Raw genomic sequence first — 18,396 nt, forward strand, 5'->3', positions numbered from 1 at the left:
AGAATCTGTTCTTCGTGCGCCAATTTATGTGTGGGAAATATAACAACGGATACAGGATCAGGTTTCGGGGCGTTTACGCTTCTATAGCTACCCACTGTGGGTGTGGTCTCACTGTGGATATGTCCCGGTTGGTCAGAGCAGTGGCGTTCTTTGACGTAGGCTCCACCTCATTGGCTGTTCGAGCCTGTCACCTTTACACCCAAACTCCCGTCTACCCAACGAGAGCGCCTCTCGGGCTCAGCTGATACAGGGTTTATTAATTGTGCGCGGGTCGATTTATATTGTTGTAAAACAGATTGAACAGGTGAAAGGTTTAACATTTTCACTTATTTGATAGCATATTAAAGTGTCTTTATATTGTAAACTTGTCTTGAAATAAGCCTAAAGGTGTTTGCTTGTAGTCTTCATCATGATTCAATTGTCCGTGTGACATGATCTTGTCAAACTGTTTTCGAACGAGGGAACTTTAAACAAATACTCAAATTTCTCTGTCAGTTTGTTTCCCAACACCGACGACGCTCCTGCAGTTTGTCATGGCCACGCGCATACGACCGGTGAGTGCGCGGTAGTTTGAAGAACATACCAAATTCTGAGCTATATGCCACATATTCTGGCTATTTTTTGGTTCTTCTCCTATGTCTCATGCATGTCCGTTTCATTGTATCATAGTCTGTCTTTAATGAATGTTGTCGCTCTATCCGCTACAGAGCAGTAAGAGGTGTGCAGTGATCGGAGGCTCAGGGTTCCTGGGTAGACACCTGGTAGAGAAGCTGTTGGGTAAAGGCTACACTGTGTCGGTGTTTGACATCAGACAGAGCTACGAACTACCAGGAGTCACCTTCCACCAGGGAGACCTCTGTGACAAACAGGTGAGTGTCTCTGTCTGTCTGTCTGTGAAGGGTCTGTGCACTGAGATGGTTGGGGCCAGCTATATGACCTTGTTATGGCCTTTGTGCCTCATGTGTACATGTTAGGCCTGTGTTTCTGTGTGCGTCCTATGTGTGTCTGCATCTGGGCATCATTGTGTGTGGCCCTATCCCAGGCTCTCCTAACAGCGCTCCAAGGCGTCTCCCTGGTGTTCCACTGTGCCTCTCCAGCCCCAGCCAGTGATGACAAGGCTCTGTTCCAGAGAGTCAACATCCAGGGGACACAGACTGTCCTACAGGCCTGCACTGAGGCTGGAATACAAGTAGGGGGCAGTATAGGGTTACTATTAAACACATAGGCCTGTCATACAATATGTTACAAAGACAAACTAAATTCAATGAAAGAAATGCTCTGTTAAAATACTTGTACATTCTCCATAATTTAATGTAATTACTGATCAAGTGGATAGATAGTCCCCTATACTGACTAAAAGTTTAGGTGTGTTTCTGCCTGTCTGCCATAGAAAGTGGTACTGACCAGCAGTGCCAGTGTGGTGTTTGAAGGAACAGACATCAAGGATGGGAGAGAAGACCTTCCCTATGCCAAGAAGCCCATTGACTACTACACAGAGACCAAGATAGAACAGGAGAAGGTGAGGACACTACTACACAGATAACAGGAGAAGGTGAGGACACTACTACACAGATAACAGGAGAAGGTGAGGACACTACTACACAGAGAACAGGAGAAGGTGAGGACACTACTACACAGAGAACAGGAGAAGGTGAGGACACTACTACTACTACACAGAGAACAAGAGAAGGTGAGGACACTACTACTACTACACAGAGAACAGGAGAAGGTGAGGACACTACTACTACTACACAGAGAACAGGAGAAGGTGAGGACACTACTACTACACAGAGAACAGGAGAAGGTGAGGACACTACTACACAGAGAACAGGAGAAGGTGAGGACACTACTACACAGAGAACAGGAGAAGGTGAGGACACTACTACACAGAGAACAGGAGAAGGTGAGGACACTACTACACAGAGAACAGGAGGAGGTGAGGACACTACTACACAGAGAACAGGAGGAGGTGAGGACACTACTACACAGAGAACAGGAGGAGGTGAGGACACTACTACACAGAGAACAGGAGGAGGTGAGGACACTACTACACACAGAGACCAAGATAGAACAGGAGAAGGTGAGGACACTACTACACAGAGACCAAGATAGAACAGGAGAAGGTGAGGACACTACTACACAGAACAGGAGAAGGTGAGGACACTACTACACAGAACAGGAGGAGGTGAGGACACTACTACACAGAGAACAGGAGGAGGTGAGGACACTACAACACAGAGAACAGGAGAAGGTGAGGACACTACTACACAGAGAACAGGAGAAGGTGAGGACACTACTACACAGAACAGGAGGAGGTGAGGACACTACTACACAGAGAACAGGAGAAGGTGAGGACACTACTACACAGAGACCAAGATAGAACAGGAGAAGGTGAGGACACTACTACTACACAGAGAACAGGAGAAGGTGAGGACACTACTACTACACAGAGAACAGGAGAAGGTGAGGGCACTACTACTACACAGAGAACAGGAGAAGGTGAGGACACTACTACTACACAGAGAACAGGAGAAGGTGAGGACACTACTACACAGAGACCAAGATAGAACAGGAGAAGGTGAGGACACTACTACTACACAGAGAACAGGAGAAGGTGAGGACACTACTACTACACAGAGAACAGGAGAAGGTGAGGACAGGAGAAGGGAGCTTGTTTATTTAGTAGAATAGCCTTAACATAGTTATGTTAATGGTACCAGAGCATTGCTAGGGGGAGAACTTGTAGAACATTTAGACATTGATGCTGTCCAGACATGTAACATTAAAACGATAATGTTCTCTTCTATCTCCATCTTGTCTGCCTGGTGTCTCAGCTGGTTCTGAAGGCCTGTGACAAGGAGAAGGGTCTCCTGACAGTGGCCATCCGACCTCACGGTATCTTCGGCCCCCGGGACCCCCAGCTGGTGCCCATTCTGGTCGACACGGCACGCAGGGGCAATATGAAGTTCATCATCGGGTCAGTCATACACAGGACTTGAATGTAACATGGACTCTTCACTGGACCTAGTGGGATTGACCAAAGTTAATGTTTTATGGATTTGTTTTATTCAACTAGGCAAGTCAGTTAAGAACAAATTCTTATTTACAATGACGGCCTAGGAACAGGGGTTTGACGGCCTAGGAACAGTGGTTTGACGGCCTAGTTCTGCCTTGTTCAGGGGAAGAACGACAGATTTTTACCTTGTCAGCTCGGGGATTCGATCTAGCAACCTTACGGTTACTGTCCCAACGCTCTAACCACTAGGCTACCTTTAGCTCCATATGGCGCTGCCCTTGTTGATGTTGTCTCTCTCTCTGCCAACTATGTCTTCTGTCTCTGTAGTGATGGTTCTAACCTGGTGGATTTCACCTTCGTGGACAATGTGGTTCATGGACTCATCCTGTCAGCTGAGAGTCTGAGGCCAGAGTCTCCTATCTGTGGCAAGGTAGGAACCATCTCATACAGTAGACCTGCCTGCACTGTACAACTGTGTGATGATGACAAATGGGGTCAACTGTAGTGTGTTTGAAGAAAGATGCCTTTCTCACTCGCAAAATATTTGTTGGGTTCCAACCAATGTTCTCTATAAACTGGGCGCGCAGCTCTCAATCGGACTGCTGCACAGAAGAAACAGCACGAGATTGTACTTCACCCACCTTTCTTGCGTTTTCCCCTTTAGTTAACACGGTCAATGTTTCTCTTTACTGTGGGAATTGTTATCGAATCAACACAATATGAACAGCTTTCAATGCAACATACCATGCAAGACTTAGTATGCAAGACTAACTGTGCAAGAGATTTTGTTGTAGGCAGAGTGCATTGGAGTAGGATTCTATTGCATTGACAGGCACGCGTCAGGGCCGTACTCGACACAGACCGGTGCGCCATAACCAATCCGCACTGCAGTAGGCCTATATGCAAATAGACATTGCCATATGGATCTGTGCCCTTCACTTTGAACTGGACTGTGTTTACAGTATGAGCGGCCATGAGTAGATGCGCTTGTTTTGAGATCAAAGCGAGAGTTGCGTGTAGCCACGTGTGCATTTGTTAATATCCTTTGCTAGTAAGTTCAGACCCTGTTCTCAACGGGGTCTGACTAGTTCATTTCTAGTCAGCGATGGGGCAGTGATTGCTTCCTACAAGAGCACAAATGTGTACATTTCTAGACGTCTTTGAAAAGCGAGTCAGGTAAAGAGCTTTTTCTTGTCTTAAAGGGGCAGTGTTGTATTTTGAGACGGTCTTGAATAAGTTAAGTAGCCAATAGGCAGAGGGTAGCATCATTTGTCTGATTCTCTGTAGTAATGGAATGGGATTAATGTTTTTTATTTTGAAGTGGTTTCTTGCATCAAGCAGCACAGTTTCCGTCACCTCAATGTCTGAAGGACAAGTGGATAAACAGGTTAAAGGTCAAGCCCTGCATGATTCTTTTCAAAGTTCTCATGGAATGTAGGTCTACATAGAACACCACACATTGGCTGCTACTGTAGGCTGAATGATAGGACAGTTATTTCCATGTTAAAATGTTATGGGATGCATTTTCTCCATTGTTTGTGATGGGAGTCCACTCTGGTAGGCCTACATTATGACCAAATAGCCACAGTAGCCTACATGGTCACTGTTAACTGTAACTTTAAACAGGTACAGCCTCTGTGTTCACAGTAAGTTGCACTGAATTTCACAACCTTCAGGTTTGCTCTCAGCAGACCTTAAATTTGCTTGGTGGTGACATTTTGTTTTTGCGGGAACATGTAACAAACGTTGTTCCCATGTTCAGAGGTCGGGGACTATTAATGTTCTATCTGCTAAAAGATGATTCTGAGATAATTGGCTTTAAAGTTCCAACCCTCATTGGAAATTTGATCTTCTATTCTTTTGAACTTAACAACACAAATTGGGGTATTTAGAGTAATATGTATGTGCGTAGAGAACATTAAACAGAACAAGGCTATGTCAATTACTCAATTTCACCAAAAATGCAGATTGATCCTTTTTATAGTCCCAAGCTCCCGATTATAGAGCCTGGAAATACTGTGCAACAAAGTGGTACTTGAAAGGGGCGTGGGTTAAAATGGAGGCGGGAGAGAGCCTTACAGCTGACTTAAAAAATACCAATCGTCAGTTCAAATGAATGTTCCATCTCAGCGGCCATCTTGTTTTGGGGTCAGTGTTATTTTTGGGAAGCCCAATTGATCCTAAGTTTGGGCATATAAAGTTTTAATGTGAAAACTAGTTTTTTTTTATTTAGCTAGGCAAGTCATTTAAGAACAAGTTCTTATTTACAATGACGTCCTACACCGGCCAAACCCGGACAACGCTGGGCCAGTTGTGTGCCGCCCTATGGGACTCCGAATCACGGCCGGTTGTGAGAGTCTGGATTCGAACCAGGGTCAGTAGTGACGCCTCTAGCACTGAGATGCAGAGCCTTAGACTGCTGAACCAGGGTCAGTAGTGACGCCTCTAGCACTGAGATGCAGAGCATTAGACCGCTGAACCAGGGTCAGTAGTGATGCCTCTAGCACTGAGATGCAGAGCATTAGACTGCTGTAGTGACGCCTCTAGCACTGAGATGCAGAGCATTATACCGCTGAACCAGGGTCTGTAGTGACGCCTCTAGCACTGAGATGCAGAGCATTAGACTGCTGTAGTGACGCCTCTAGCACTGAGATGCAGAGCATTAGACCGCTGAACCAGGGTCTGTAGTGACGCCTCTAGCACTGAGATGCAGAGCATTAGACTGCTGATCCAGGGTCAGTAGTGACGCCTCTAGCACTGAGATGCAGAGCCTTAGACCGCTGAACCAGGGTCTGTAGTGACGCCTCTAACACTGAGATGCAGAGCCTTAGACCGCTGAACCAGGGTCAGTAGTGACGCCTCTAGCACTGAGATGCAGAGCATTAGACTGCTGATCCAAGGTCTGTAGTGACGCCTCTAGCACGGAGATGCAGAGCATTAGACCGCTGAACCAGGGTCTGTAGTGACGCCTCTAGCACTGAGATGCAGAGCATTAGACTGCTGATCCAGGGTCAGTAGTGACGCCTCTAGCACTGAGATGCAGAGCATTAGACCGCTGCGCCACTCGGGAGATGCATACTTTCCAATTTCCCCAACTCACTTCCTTGTTTAGCCTACATTAAATCACTTGCGCTGCTTGGACTCTGATATTCACAAATGTGGAGGTTGTAAGGGTTATGCTATATCAGGGATGGGCAAGTTGTTGGGTGAACTCAGTCGGGGTCTCAACTTACTGTTGCGAGTTAGAAAGTGCAATTTGGAAATTTGGTTCTACTGCTGTTATGTCAGCCAACATTATTTTTTTACTTTACTTTGCTAAGTTAGTTTAGCGACCAGCTATCTAAACTTTTCATCGTGTTTGAATTACCGACCGGGTTAGGCCCCCCATTTGATTAGTCAGTCTGACTCTGATATCTTATAGTACGCAGGCCCACGAGCAATGGCAGGCCCCTCATGTGTTCTGATTTGTTGTGGCCCTACACCTATCAAAGTCGCCCATTCCTGTGCTAGATGTTGATGGACTGAGAGATCAGCCAATAAACTCCCGCTGGATTTTCTTCTCTCTCCATTCAAGTCTCTTTCTGAGGCGCTGTGATACCAGACGGTTCCAGAAGCGAAAAGAGCCAACTGGTGGACAATATTGGGTTCTAACCAGTGAAATGTCTTTCTCTAACTCTGTCAACATTTTTTTTTTAACTTTTTTTTTTTAGCCCTTTTTCTCCCCAATTTCGTGGTATCCAATTGTTGTAGTAGCTACTATCTTGTCTCATCGCTACAACTCCCGTACGGGCTCGGGAGAGACGAAGGTTGAAAGTCATGCGTCCTCCGATACACAACCCAACCAAGCCGCACTGCTTCTTAACACAGCGCGCATCCAACCCGGAAGCCAGCCGCACCAATGTGTCGGAGGAAACACCGTGCACCTGGCAACCTTGGTTAGTGCGCACTGCGCCCAGCCCGCCACAGGAGTCGCTGGTGCGTGATGAGACAAGGATATCCCTACAGGCCAAACCCTCCCTAACCTGGCCAATTGGCTAGGCCAATTGTGCGTCGCCCCACGTACCTACCGGTCACGACAGAGCCTGGGCGCGAACCCAGAGTCTGGTGGCACAGCTGGCGCTGCAGTACAGCGCCCTTAACCACTGCGCCACCCGGGAGGCCAACTCTGTCAACATTTAAAATTTTTCTCAATCCGTATTGCCTGGTCTTTCTCATCTCCCCTTTCCTCCCTCCAGGCATACCACATCACTAATGACGAGCCTGTCCGGTTCTGGGACTTCATGTCAGATATTCTAGTAGGTCTGGGATACGCTGCTCCACGCTACCACCTTCCCTACGCACTAGTCTACGGGCTGGCTCTGCTGCTGTGGCTGCTGTCTCTGTTACTACGCCCCCTAGTGGCCTTCAAACCCACCTTCACCCCCATGAGGGTGGCCCTGGCAGGTAAACACCACTTCTACAGCTGCTCCAGAGCCAAGCAGGACATGGGGTACAAGCCTGTGGTCGGTCTAAAGGATGGGATCAGACGCACGGTGGAGAGCTATCCTCATCTACGACATGGAGCCTGATGACTGTACCTGCAATAGGGTAGCCTGGAAACCAAACTGACATGCTCCGTGTAACAATGGTGAAATGGATCGTATCAGTTTGGATTCCAGGCTAGTGGTACAGAACCTCACTTGAGTCCTAACTTGAGCTCTATGCACATGAATCACTGCTGTCAATGGGAGAAAAGCATTTAAAGCTGTGAGTTGTGTACAGTTATCAAGTTAAGATTCAACCCGAAAAGTCGGACTGATTCATACTCTCACCAGTGTCTTGAGTCTTGTTCTTTTAGGTAACAAAACTCTGATATATTTGTGGGCCCATAATACTAACTGGGGGTATACGCCTGTGAAATGAGTGCGCTCTCATGTCTGTGGACCTATAAGGATCTGTGAACTCTCACCTTTCCTAGGACAGTCAGTAACACATTTTTGCCTGGCTTCAGTACCTCTCTTCACCAATAGAGAGCAGCACACATTTCTTCTCAATGTGGATACACAATCTAACATTGTTTCCAGCACTTCCTCTTGCCATTATTCATGAGCACTCATTTTGATGTACTGTGACTGTTTTCCCTCTACAGCCATCTTGTTTCTAGTCTCTCATACAAGTCTCTTATACAAATCACAAGCAGTCATGCAGTTTGTTAATTTCAAATAAAATATCTTATGTCTTACTTTCCCTTAATCTAAACATTGTACAGTTTATTAAAACGCGAACATAGAATGTGTTTGTATAGAAATCAACCAATAATAAAGTTTGTTCACCCTCATTAGAAAATAGTTGGCTGTCTGTTTGCATCTATCCACCATAACTCAGGAGGGCGAGGTTCAGGTGTGACGGTGGGCGGGGGAGAGAGAGAGGGTGGGAGACGGAGGGCGGGGTTCAGGTGTGAGGGCGGGCGGGGGAGAGAGAGAGGGTGGGAGACGGAGGGCGGGGTTCAGGTGTGAGGGCGGGCGGGGGAGAGAGAGAGGGTGAGAGCGGGGTTCAGGTGTGAGGGCGGGTGGGGGAGAGAGGGTGGAAGACGGAGGGCGGGGTTCAGGTGTGAGGGCGGGTGGGGGAGAGAGGGTGGAAGACGGAGGGCGGGGTTCAGGTGTGAGGGCGGGCGGGGGAGAGAGGGTGGAAGACGGAGGGCGGGGTTCAGGTGTGAGGGCGGGCGGGGGAGAGAGAGAGGGTGGGAGACGGAGGGCGGGGTTCAGGTGTGAGGGCGGGTGGGGGAGAGAGAGAGGGTGGGAGACGGAGGGCGGGGTTCAGGTGTGAGGGCGGGCGGGGGAGAGAGAGGGTGGGAGACGGAGGGCGGGGTTCAGGTGTGAGGGCGGGCGGGGGAGAGAGAGGGTGGGAGACGGAGGGCGGGGTTCAGGTGTGAGGGCGGGCGGGGGAGAGAGGGTGGAAGACGGAGGGCGGGGTTCAGGTGTGAGGGCGGGCGGGGGAGAGAGAGGGTGGGAGACGGAGGGCGGGGTTCAGGTGTGAGGGTGGGCGGGGGAGAGAGAGGGTGGGAGACGGAGGGCGGGGTTCAGGTGTGAGGGTGGGCGGGGGAGAGAGAGGGTGGGAGACGGAGGGCGGGGTTCAGGTGTGAGGGTGGGCGGAGGAGTGGAAGGGCAGGGTTTAGGTTGAAATGCCTGACATTCCTTCTAATATAATGAGCCATGGTGAGACTCCCTGCTGCTAGGCTGAGCTGTTTAACTGGTTTAGCCCTCAGAGTGTAGGGGAGAGGGATGGGGGGGGGGGGGGGTTGAGGAAAGAGCAAGCAGGTACCATAGACTTCACAGTTTACACTGACTATGAGCTGAAGTGAAACATTGGCACTAAAACCAAGCAGTTTCCTCATCCTTACACTCTACTCAGTCATATAGGTTCACTGTAAAGAGACCATGTGTAAAATTAACATCCCTCCCATGTCTCCACCCTGATCTATTTGAATAAGACTAAATATGTGTAAATTAACATCCCTCCCATGTCTCCACCCTGATCTATTTGAATAAGACTAAATACAGTGCCTTGCGAAAGTATTCGGCCCCCTTGAACTTTGCGACCTTTTGCCACATTTCAGGCTTCAAACATAAAGATATAAAACTGTATTGTTTTGTGAAGAATCAACAACAAGTGGGACACAATCATGAAGTGGAACAACATTTATTGGATATTTAAAACTTTTTTAACAAATCAAAAACTGAAAAATTGGGCGTGCAAAATTATTCAGCCCCCTTAAGTTAATACTTTGTAGCGCCACCTTTTGCTGCGATTACAGCTGTAAGTCGCTTGGGGTATGTCTCTATCAGTTTTGCACATCGAGAGACTGACATTTTTTCCCATTCCTCCTTGCAAAACAGCTCGAGCTCAGTGAGGTTGGATGGAGAGCATTTGTGAACAGCAGTTTTCAGTTCTTTCCACAGATTCTCGATTGGATTCAGGTCTGGACTTTGACTTGGCCATTCTAACACCTGGATATGTTTATTTTTGAACCATTCCATTGTAGATTTTGCTTTATGTTTTGGATCATTGTCTTGTTGGAAGACAAATCTCCGTCCCAGTCTCAGGTCTTTTGCAGACTCCATCAGGTTTTCTTCCAGAATGGTCCTGTATTTGGCTCCATCCATCTTCCCATCAATTTTAACCATATTCCCTGTCCCTGCTGAAGAAAAGCAGGCCCAAACCATGATGCTGCCACCACCATGTTTGACAGTGGGGATGGTGTGTTCAGGGTGTTGCTTTTACGCCAAACATAACGTTTTGCATTGTTGCCAAAAAGTTCAATTTTGGTTTCATCTGACCAGAGCACCTTCTTCCACATGTTTGGTGTGTCTCCCAGGTGGCTTGTGGCAAACTTTAAACGACACTTTTTATGGATATCTTTAAGAAATGGCTTTCTTCTTGCCACTCTTCCATAAAGGCCAGATTTGTGCAATATACGACTGATTGTTGTCCTATGGACAGAGTCTCCCACCTCAGCTGTAGATCTCTGCAGTTCATCCAGAGTGATCATGGGCCTCTTGGCTGCATCTCTGATCAGTCTTCTCCTTGTATGAGCTGAAAGTTTAGAGGGACGGCCAGGTCTTGGTAGATTTGCAGTGGTCTGATACTCCTTCCATTTCAATATTATCGCTTGCACAGTGCTCCTTGGGATGTTTAAAGCTTGGGAAATCTTTTTGTATCCAAATCCGGCTTTAAACTTCTTTACAACAGTATCTCGGACCTGCCTGGTGTGTTCCTTGTTCTTCATGATGCTCTCTGCGCTTTTAATGGACCTCTGAGACTATCACAGTGCAGGTGCATTTATACGGAGACTTGATTACACACAGGTGGATTGTATTTATCATCATTAGTCATTTAGGTCAACATTGGATCATTCAGAGATCCTCACTGAACTTCTGGAGAGTTTGCTGCACTGAAAGTAAAGGGGCTGAATAATTTTGCACGCCCAATTTTTCAGTTTTTGATTTGTTAAAAAAGTTTGAAATATCCAATAAATGTCGTTCCACTTCATGATTGTGTCCCACTTGTTGTTGATTCTTCACAAAACAATACAGTTTTATATCTTTATGTTTGAAGCCTGAAATGTGGCAAAAGGTCGCAAAGTTCAAGGGGGCCGAATACTTTCGCAAGGCACTGTATGTGTAAATTAACATCCCTCCCATGTCTCCACCCTGATCTATTTGAATAAGACTAAATATGTGTAAATTAACATCCCTCCCATGTCTCCACCCTGATCTATTTGAATAAGACTAAATATGTGTAAATTAACATCCCTCCCATGTCTCCACCCTGATCTATTTGAAGAAGACTAAATAAGGGCAGGGTTGTGTACTGTAAACACTATCTGGTGTGGATGTTCATTTTGAGAGTTAATCTATTATGTTGCTATTGACAACTGTGCTTTGGAGCAGATGGTAGATGTTGGAGGACGCAGGTGTTCTGAGAAAGCGTGTCTCACACACACACATCTGTGACCTAACACCCTGTTCTGCCTAAATCTACACCTCATGGTCCCATGGTTTAACTATTCATAGGTCAGCCGACTGACAGTGTTACCCAGGTCTGTCTTACAAGAGACTGCTATTAACTTAAACACACCTTATCAAGATGAGGCATGTTTTAATGGGGCTACATCATAATTGCCTCTAGCTTGGAAGAGAAATAGAGAGGCTTATTGAACTCGTAACATTACAAAGCAAATAGCAGTCCTGGTGTTTATTTAACACGTAGACTTTAAAGTGTGACCCAATTGTTAGAGAATATCCACAGTCACTGTTCTCAGATGTGTTGATGTCTCTGTCTCTTTCTGATGTCTCCCTGTCCAGTAAGCATGAGAGAAACAGTTTTATAGGAGCCTGTGTGTGTGTCGTCTGTGTGTGTGTGTATGTTTGGGTCATGCTCTACACTCCTACTGGCTATGCCAAGTATGTTCCTGCTCATCTGGCTCTCAGGTATGTGTTAAAAGAGAGGAGAATAAGCAGTAAACAAAACTCACTTCTTACCAATCTCACCCCTACACAAACACACACACACCCTAACACACACACCCCCTGGGTGGTGGCGTAGCCTCTAGGACTGTCTGAGTTAGTCTGTGTCCACGCCAGTTTCTGTTCAAACACCTGTCAGCTTGTCACACAGCTAGTCACACTCCCTCTCTCTCCGTTCACACACAGACCTAGCAATCTTTTACCTATACTTTTGTCCCTCACCTGCACTCACTCTACCTGTGTGGGATTCTCTACAGTTTGGGAGACCGTCTGTCCCTCACCTGCTCTCACTCTACCTGTGTGGGATTCTCTACAGTTTGGGAGACCGTCTGTCCCTCACCTGCTCTCACTCTACCTGTGTGGGATTCTCTACAGTTTGGGAGACCGTCTGTCCCTCACCTGCTCTCACTCTACCTGTGTGGGATTCTCTACAGTTTGGGAGACCGTCTGTCCCTCACCTGCTCTCACTCTACCTGTGTGGGATTCTCTACAGTTTGGGAGACCGTCTGTCCCTCACCTGCTCTCACTCTACCTGTGTGGGATTCTCTACAGTTTGGGAGACCGTCTGTCCCTCACCTGCTCTCACTCTACCTGTGTGGGATTCTCTACAGTTTGGGAGACCGTCTGTGGATACAGTATCCAGTGAAAGTAGGTACTTTTTACTCCTGTTGCTTATTAGGTTATTTTGTGCCATGTTTGTCAGGGCTTTTAGAATGTGGATTCTCTCTTTCTTGACCCTCTCTTTTTCAATCAGTATAGATCAGGAATATAATCAATCATATCCTTTGCTAACGGTTTAATGTTATGCTAAATCCTCAGACCCTGACAGACACCTACGATGGTTGTCAGGCAGTCTGTTTGTCCCCCCAGAACCATTATTCTCTGTGCCTTGTTTGCCATAATTGCCTGTCATATGAGCCTTTCCATCCGTCTGCTCCCTTACCGTACCTTATCATTTAACGTGTGTGTCTGTGTCTGTGTCTGTGTCTCTGTGTGTGTCTGTGTCTGTGTGTGTGTGTGCGTGTGTCTGTGTCTGTCTGTGTGTGTCTGTGTCTGTGTGTGCGTGTCTGTGTGTGTCTGTGTGTGTGCGTGTCTGTGTGTGTGTGTGTGTGTGTGTGTGTCTGTGTCTGTGTGTCTGTCTGTGTGTGTGTGAGTCTGTGTGTGCGTGTGTGCGTCTGTGTGTGTGTGTGTCTGTGTGTGTGTGTGCGTGTGTCTGTGTCTGTGTGTGCGTGTGTCTGTGTGTGCGTGTGTGTGTCTGTGCGTGTGCGTCTGTGTCTGTGTCTGTGTGTGTCTGTGTGTGTGTGTGTGCGTGTGTCTGTGTGTGTGTCTGTCTGTGTGTGTGTGAGTCTGTGTGTGCGTGTGTGCGTCTGTGTGTGTGTCTGTGTGTGTGTGTGCGTGTGTCTGTGTCTGTGTGTGCGTGTGTCTGTGTGTGCGTGTGTGTGTCTGTGCGTGTGCGTCTGTGTCTGTGTCTGTGTGTGTCTGTGTGTGCGTGTGTCTGTGTGTGTGTGTGTCTGTGTGTGTCTGTGTCTGTGTGCGTGTGTCTGTGTGCGTGTGTGTGTGTGCGTGTGTGTGTGTGTGTCTGTGTGTGTGTGTGTGTCTGTGTGCTGGTGTGTGTGTGCGTGTGTCTGTGTGTCTGTGTGTGTCTGTGTCTGTGTGTGCGTGTGTGTGTCTGTGTGCGTGTCTGTGTGTGCGTGTCTGTGCGTGTCTGTGTGTGCGTGTGTCTGTGTGCGTGTCTGTGCGTGTCTGTGTGTGCGTGTGTCTGTGTCTGTGTGCGTGTCTGTGTGTGTGCGTGTGTCTGTGTGTGTGCGTGTGTGTGCTGGTGGTGTGTATCTTGTAAAATGTATCATGTGTGTAGACTGGTGTGTATCATGTATGATCAATACAGTATCTAAGCCTTCAGTCTATTTGATCTGTCCTCACTGGCAGAAGGTATTCAGAAAGAGACATTCCACTGCCTCAGGCTGTGAATTTACCACTGGGGCATCATTTGCATAGTGAAATTGACAGCACTCCCTTTTATTTGGCATGAGGTCAACTTTGCCTGTCGTTTGATTAGGAAAAATCATAACAGTGTTTTATTACAATTTCCACTTGCTTTCAGTTTCCTGAGGAGAAATGTGAGTGAGCCGTTTGTGTTTGATTAGGGATAAGAGAAAGACACCTGTGAATTGTGTAATATATTTGTAGTTCATTTCTATCAAACCAATCTATCAAGCCACTTCATTGAATATTTGTGAGAAAAAGCAAGCAGACCAGGTTTTAATTAACATCTCAGACCCTACTTCTAAAACCATACGTTGAGGAATTATGTTTGCTCCAGTTTGTGTGTGCATGCGTGTGCATGTGTGTGTATGTGTGTGTGTGCATCTATCTTTGGCTGACAGAGGGTATGTTTGCTCCAGTTTGTGTGTGCATGCGTGTGTATGTGTGTGTGTGTCCATCTATCTTTGGCTGACAGAGGGTATGTTTGGTCGTTCGGCAGTAAGTGGTAGGACAGGCTCACCTGCATAATTAAAGGATGGCTGTGGAATGTCTATCACATGTTCCTGTTCCTTACATGAGGAGAGGGAAACTGCCAACCCTGCTTTTGACTGAGACTGAACAGTTGTAGAACAAACTAGAGGGGTAAGCCCGAATGGCCTGCAACCCTGAGTGTGTCAGTCCCAACACCGATACCAATACTGTACACCAAGAGGTCCAATCTTATCAAATATACACAAGGACCAAGTGGGACAGAGACTAGGGCTTGTTTCTGGACCCAACCTCTCTTAATCAAATCAAATGTATTTATATAGCCCTTCTTACATCAGCTGATATCTCAAAGTGCTGTACAGAAACCCAGCCTAAAACATCAAACAGCAAGCAATGCAGGTGTAGAAGCACAGTGGCTAGGAAAAACTCCCTAGAAAGGCCAGAACCTAGGAAGAAACCTAGAGAGGAACCAGGCTATGAGGGGTGGCCAGTCCTCTTCTGGCTGTGCCGGGTGGAGATTATAACAGAACATGGTCAAGATGTTCAAATGTTCATAAATGACCAGCATGGTCATTTATAATAATAATAATCACAGTAGTTGTTGAGGGGGCAACAGGTCAGCACCTCAGGAGTACATGTCAGTTGGCTTCTCATAGCTGATCATTCAGAGTATCTCTACCGCTCCGGCTGTCTCTAGAGAGTTGAAAACAGCAGGTGTGGGACAGATAGCACGTCCGGTGAACAGGTCAGGGTTCCATAGCCGCAGGCAGAACAGTTGAAACTGGAGCAGCAGCACGGCCAGGTGGACTGGGGACAGCAAGGAGTCATCATGCCAGGTAGTCCTGAGACATGATCCTATGGCTCAGGTCCTCCGAGAGAGAGAAAGAGAGAATTAGAGAGAGCATACTTAAATTCACACAGGACACCAGATAAGACAGAAGAAATACTCCAGATATAACAGACTGACCCTAGCCCCCCGACACATAAACTAACCTATGTCTGTACTGCTGTCTGTGGTACTCAGGGAGACAGTGGAGGAATCATAGGAACCAGATTGGGAGCCAGCGGAGGAATCATAGGAACCAGATTGGGAGCCAGCGGAGGAATCATAGGAACCAGATTGGGAGCCAGCGGAGGAATCATAGGAACCAGATTGGGAGCCAGCGGAGGAATCATAGGAACCAGATTGGGAGCCAGCGGAGGAATCATAGGAACCAGATTGGGAGCCAGCGGAGGAATCATAGGAACCAGATTGGGAGCCAGCGGAGGAATCATAGGAACCAGATTGGGAGCCAGCGGAGGAATCATAGGAACCAGATTGGGAGCCAGCGGAGGAATCATAGGAACCAGATTGGGAGCCAGCGGAGGAATCATAGGAACCAGATTGGGAGCCAGCGGAGGAATCATAGGAACCAGATTGGGAGCCAGCAGAGGAATCATAGGAACCAGATTGGGAGCCAGCGGAGGAATCATAGGAACCAGATTGGGAGCCAGCGGAGGAATCATAGGAACCAGATTGGGAGCCAGCGGAGGAATCATAGGAACCAGATTGGGAGCCAGCGGAGGAATCATAGGAACCAGATTACAAACGACCCGACTATGTCAAAAGGTGAGTTGACAGGTTTACTGACTGACTGAGCGGATTTCAGTAGGATGAGCATGTGATAGTGTATTTCCTACCATTGTAAGATGTGTTAGTAGGTCCATACCAAGGGGATGAGGTGATGGATACCATGTTTATTGCACTATAGTTCCATCCATTCCTGCGGTGTGATCAGTGTGAAGTATGTATCATAATGCTGTTTTCTCTTATTCAGATGGCGCGTGCATGTGTGTGTGGGATTGTTTCATTATTATGTGCACGTGTGTGTGTGTTTCTGTCTAATGTGTGTGTGTGTGTGTTTCTGTTTCTGTCGTGTGTGTGTGTGTGTTTCTGTCTAACGTGTGTACTGTGTGTGTTTCAGAGGGGGACAGAGCATCAGTGTTGAAGACCTCTAAGGTTCGGACCAAGCTGAAGGGAGATGCCAGCTGGATGCAGAGACTCAGTGAACCTCAGTCTGAAACAGAGGAGGAGAAACCATGGTAACGCAGACAGACAGACAGAGAGACAGAGAAACAAAGTCATTAGAATGAAGTTAGTCACATTAGTCTGGTTTACCAGCCAGATCTCTCTACGTGGTATCAGTTAACACTGGGGATGAGGCTCCATTCATATGGACCCTATTCAATGTCTCTCCCCACTCTCACGCCCTCTCTCTCTCTCCTACCCTCTCTCTCTCTCTCTCTCTCTCTCTCTCTCTCGCTCTCTCTCTCTCTCTCTCTCTCTCTCCTATCCCCTCTCTCTTGCTCTCTCTCTCTCCTACCCCCTCTCTCGCTCTCTCTCTCCTACCCCCTCTCTCGCTCTCTCTCTCCTACCCCCTCTCTCTTGCTCTCTCTCTCTCCTACCCCCTCTCTCGCTCTCTCTCGCTCTCTCTCTCTCCTACCCCCTCTCCTACCCCCTCTCTCGCTCTCTCTCTCTCCTACCCCCTCTCTCTCTCCTACCCCCTCTCTCGCTCTCTCTCTTTCCTACCCCCTCTCTTTCTCTCTCTCGCTCTCTCTCTCTCTCTCTCTCTCTCCTACCACCTCTCGCTCTCCCTCTCTCTCTCTCCTACCCCCTCTCTCGCTCTCTCTCTCACCCCCTCTCTCGCTCTCTCTCTCTCTCCTACCCTCTCTCTCTCCTACCCTCTCTCTCTTTCGCTCTCTCTCCATCTCCCTCTCTCCTACACCCCTCTCCCTCTCTCTCTCCATCTCCCTCTTGCTCAGCCTATCTCCTCCCTCCTCCCTCTCTCTCTCCCTCTCCCCCTCTCTCTCTCCCTCTCTGAACAGGATGGCAGAAGTTAGAGTGAATCGACTGAATGGAGCCCCTATAGACAGCCCAATAGCCTCTCCCACATCCAAGACCCCTCCCTCCCCCACCAGACCTGCAGAAGATAGGTAAACACTACACACCCACCTCAACACTACACACCCACCTCAACACTACACACTGACACCCACCTCAACACTACACACCCACCTCAACAATACACACTGACACCCACCTCAACACTACACACTGACTCCCACCTCAACACTACATACTGACACCCACCTCAACACTACACACTGACACCCACCTCAACACTACACACCCACCTCAACAATACACACCCACCTCAACAATACACACTGACACCCACCTCAACACTACACACTGACTCCCACCTCAACACTACACACTGACACCCACCTCAACACTACACACTCACTCCCATCTCAACACTGCACACTGACCCCCACCTCAACATTACACACTGACCCCCACCTCAACACTACACACTGACTCCCATCTCAACACTACACACCGACTCCCATCTCAACATTACACACTGACACCAAACTCAACACTACACACTGACCCCCACCTCAACACTACACACTGACACCCACCTCAACATTACACACCCACCTCAACATTACACACTGACCCCCACCTCAACACTACACACTGACTCCCATCTCAACACTACACACTGACCCCCACCTCAACACTACACACTGACCCCCACCTCAACACTATACACTGACACCCACCTCAACACTACACACCCACCTCAACACTACACACCCACCTCAACACTACACACTGACACCCACCTCAACATTACACACCCACCTCAACATTACACACTGACTCCCACCTCAACAGTACATACTGACACCCACCTCAACATTACACACCAACCCACCTCAACACTACACACTGACACCCACCTCAACACTACACACTGACACCCACCTCAACACTACACACTGACACCCACCTCAACACTACACACTGACCCCCAGCTCAACACTACACACTGACCCCCACCTCAACAGTAC

At 47.9% G+C, this 18,396-nt stretch overlaps 2 protein-coding genes across 4 annotated transcripts in view; both read left to right on the forward strand.

Annotated features, from left to right (window-relative positions):
• The first annotated feature begins 155 nt into the window (after positions 1 to 155).
• On the forward strand, positions 156 to 8,341 carry LOC110489156 (sterol-4-alpha-carboxylate 3-dehydrogenase, decarboxylating). 3 transcript variants are annotated; one of them, XM_021561763.2, is made up of 8 exons: positions 156 to 304; positions 496 to 554; positions 708 to 869; positions 1,043 to 1,189; positions 1,391 to 1,519; positions 2,835 to 2,977; positions 3,344 to 3,446; positions 7,252 to 8,341. In XM_021561763.2, exons 2-8 carry the CDS (start codon positions 534 to 536, stop codon positions 7,582 to 7,584), a joined length of 1,038 nt encoding a protein of 345 aa, XP_021417438.2. In that variant the 5' UTR covers positions 156 to 304; positions 496 to 533; the 3' UTR covers positions 7,585 to 8,341. The 3 variants fall into 3 exon arrangements, with proteins under 3 accessions (XP_021417438.2, XP_021417439.2, XP_036799247.1); XM_036943352.1 differs by having other exon boundaries at positions 293 to 311; XM_021561764.2 differs by having other exon boundaries at positions 222 to 554.
• A 3,846-nt stretch (positions 8,342 to 12,187) lies between these two features.
• LOC110487783 (proteoglycan 4) overlaps positions 12,188 to 18,396 on the forward strand; it is a 34,397-nt gene continuing 28,188 nt past the window's right edge. The window contains exons 1-4 of the mRNA XM_036943355.1: positions 12,188 to 12,669; positions 15,518 to 16,102; positions 16,458 to 16,575; positions 17,359 to 17,466. Of these exons, the coding sequence (XP_036799250.1) occupies positions 16,093 to 16,102; positions 16,458 to 16,575; positions 17,359 to 17,466 (236 nt within the window). The 5' untranslated portion in view covers positions 12,188 to 12,669; positions 15,518 to 16,092. The remainder of the gene's footprint in view (positions 12,670 to 15,517; positions 16,103 to 16,457; positions 16,576 to 17,358; positions 17,467 to 18,396) is intronic.

The sequence above is a fragment of the Oncorhynchus mykiss genome, chromosome 14 (genome assembly GCF_013265735.2).
Source record: "Oncorhynchus mykiss isolate Arlee chromosome 14, USDA_OmykA_1.1, whole genome shotgun sequence".
Classification (NCBI taxonomy): Eukaryota; Metazoa; Chordata; class Actinopteri; order Salmoniformes; family Salmonidae; genus Oncorhynchus; species Oncorhynchus mykiss.

Excerpts from the sequence above, each read along its gene's own strand:
- LOC110489156 (XM_021561763.2), top strand. The coding sequence starts at position 534 with ATGGCCACGCGCATACGACCG. Across the intron at positions 870-1,042 it reads GAGACCTCTGTGACAAACAG|GCTCTCCTAACAGCGCTCCA; the intron begins GTGAGTGTCTCT and ends GCCCTATCCCAG. Across the intron at positions 1,190-1,390 it reads GCACTGAGGCTGGAATACAA|AAAGTGGTACTGACCAGCAG; the intron begins GTAGGGGGCAGT and ends TGTCTGCCATAG.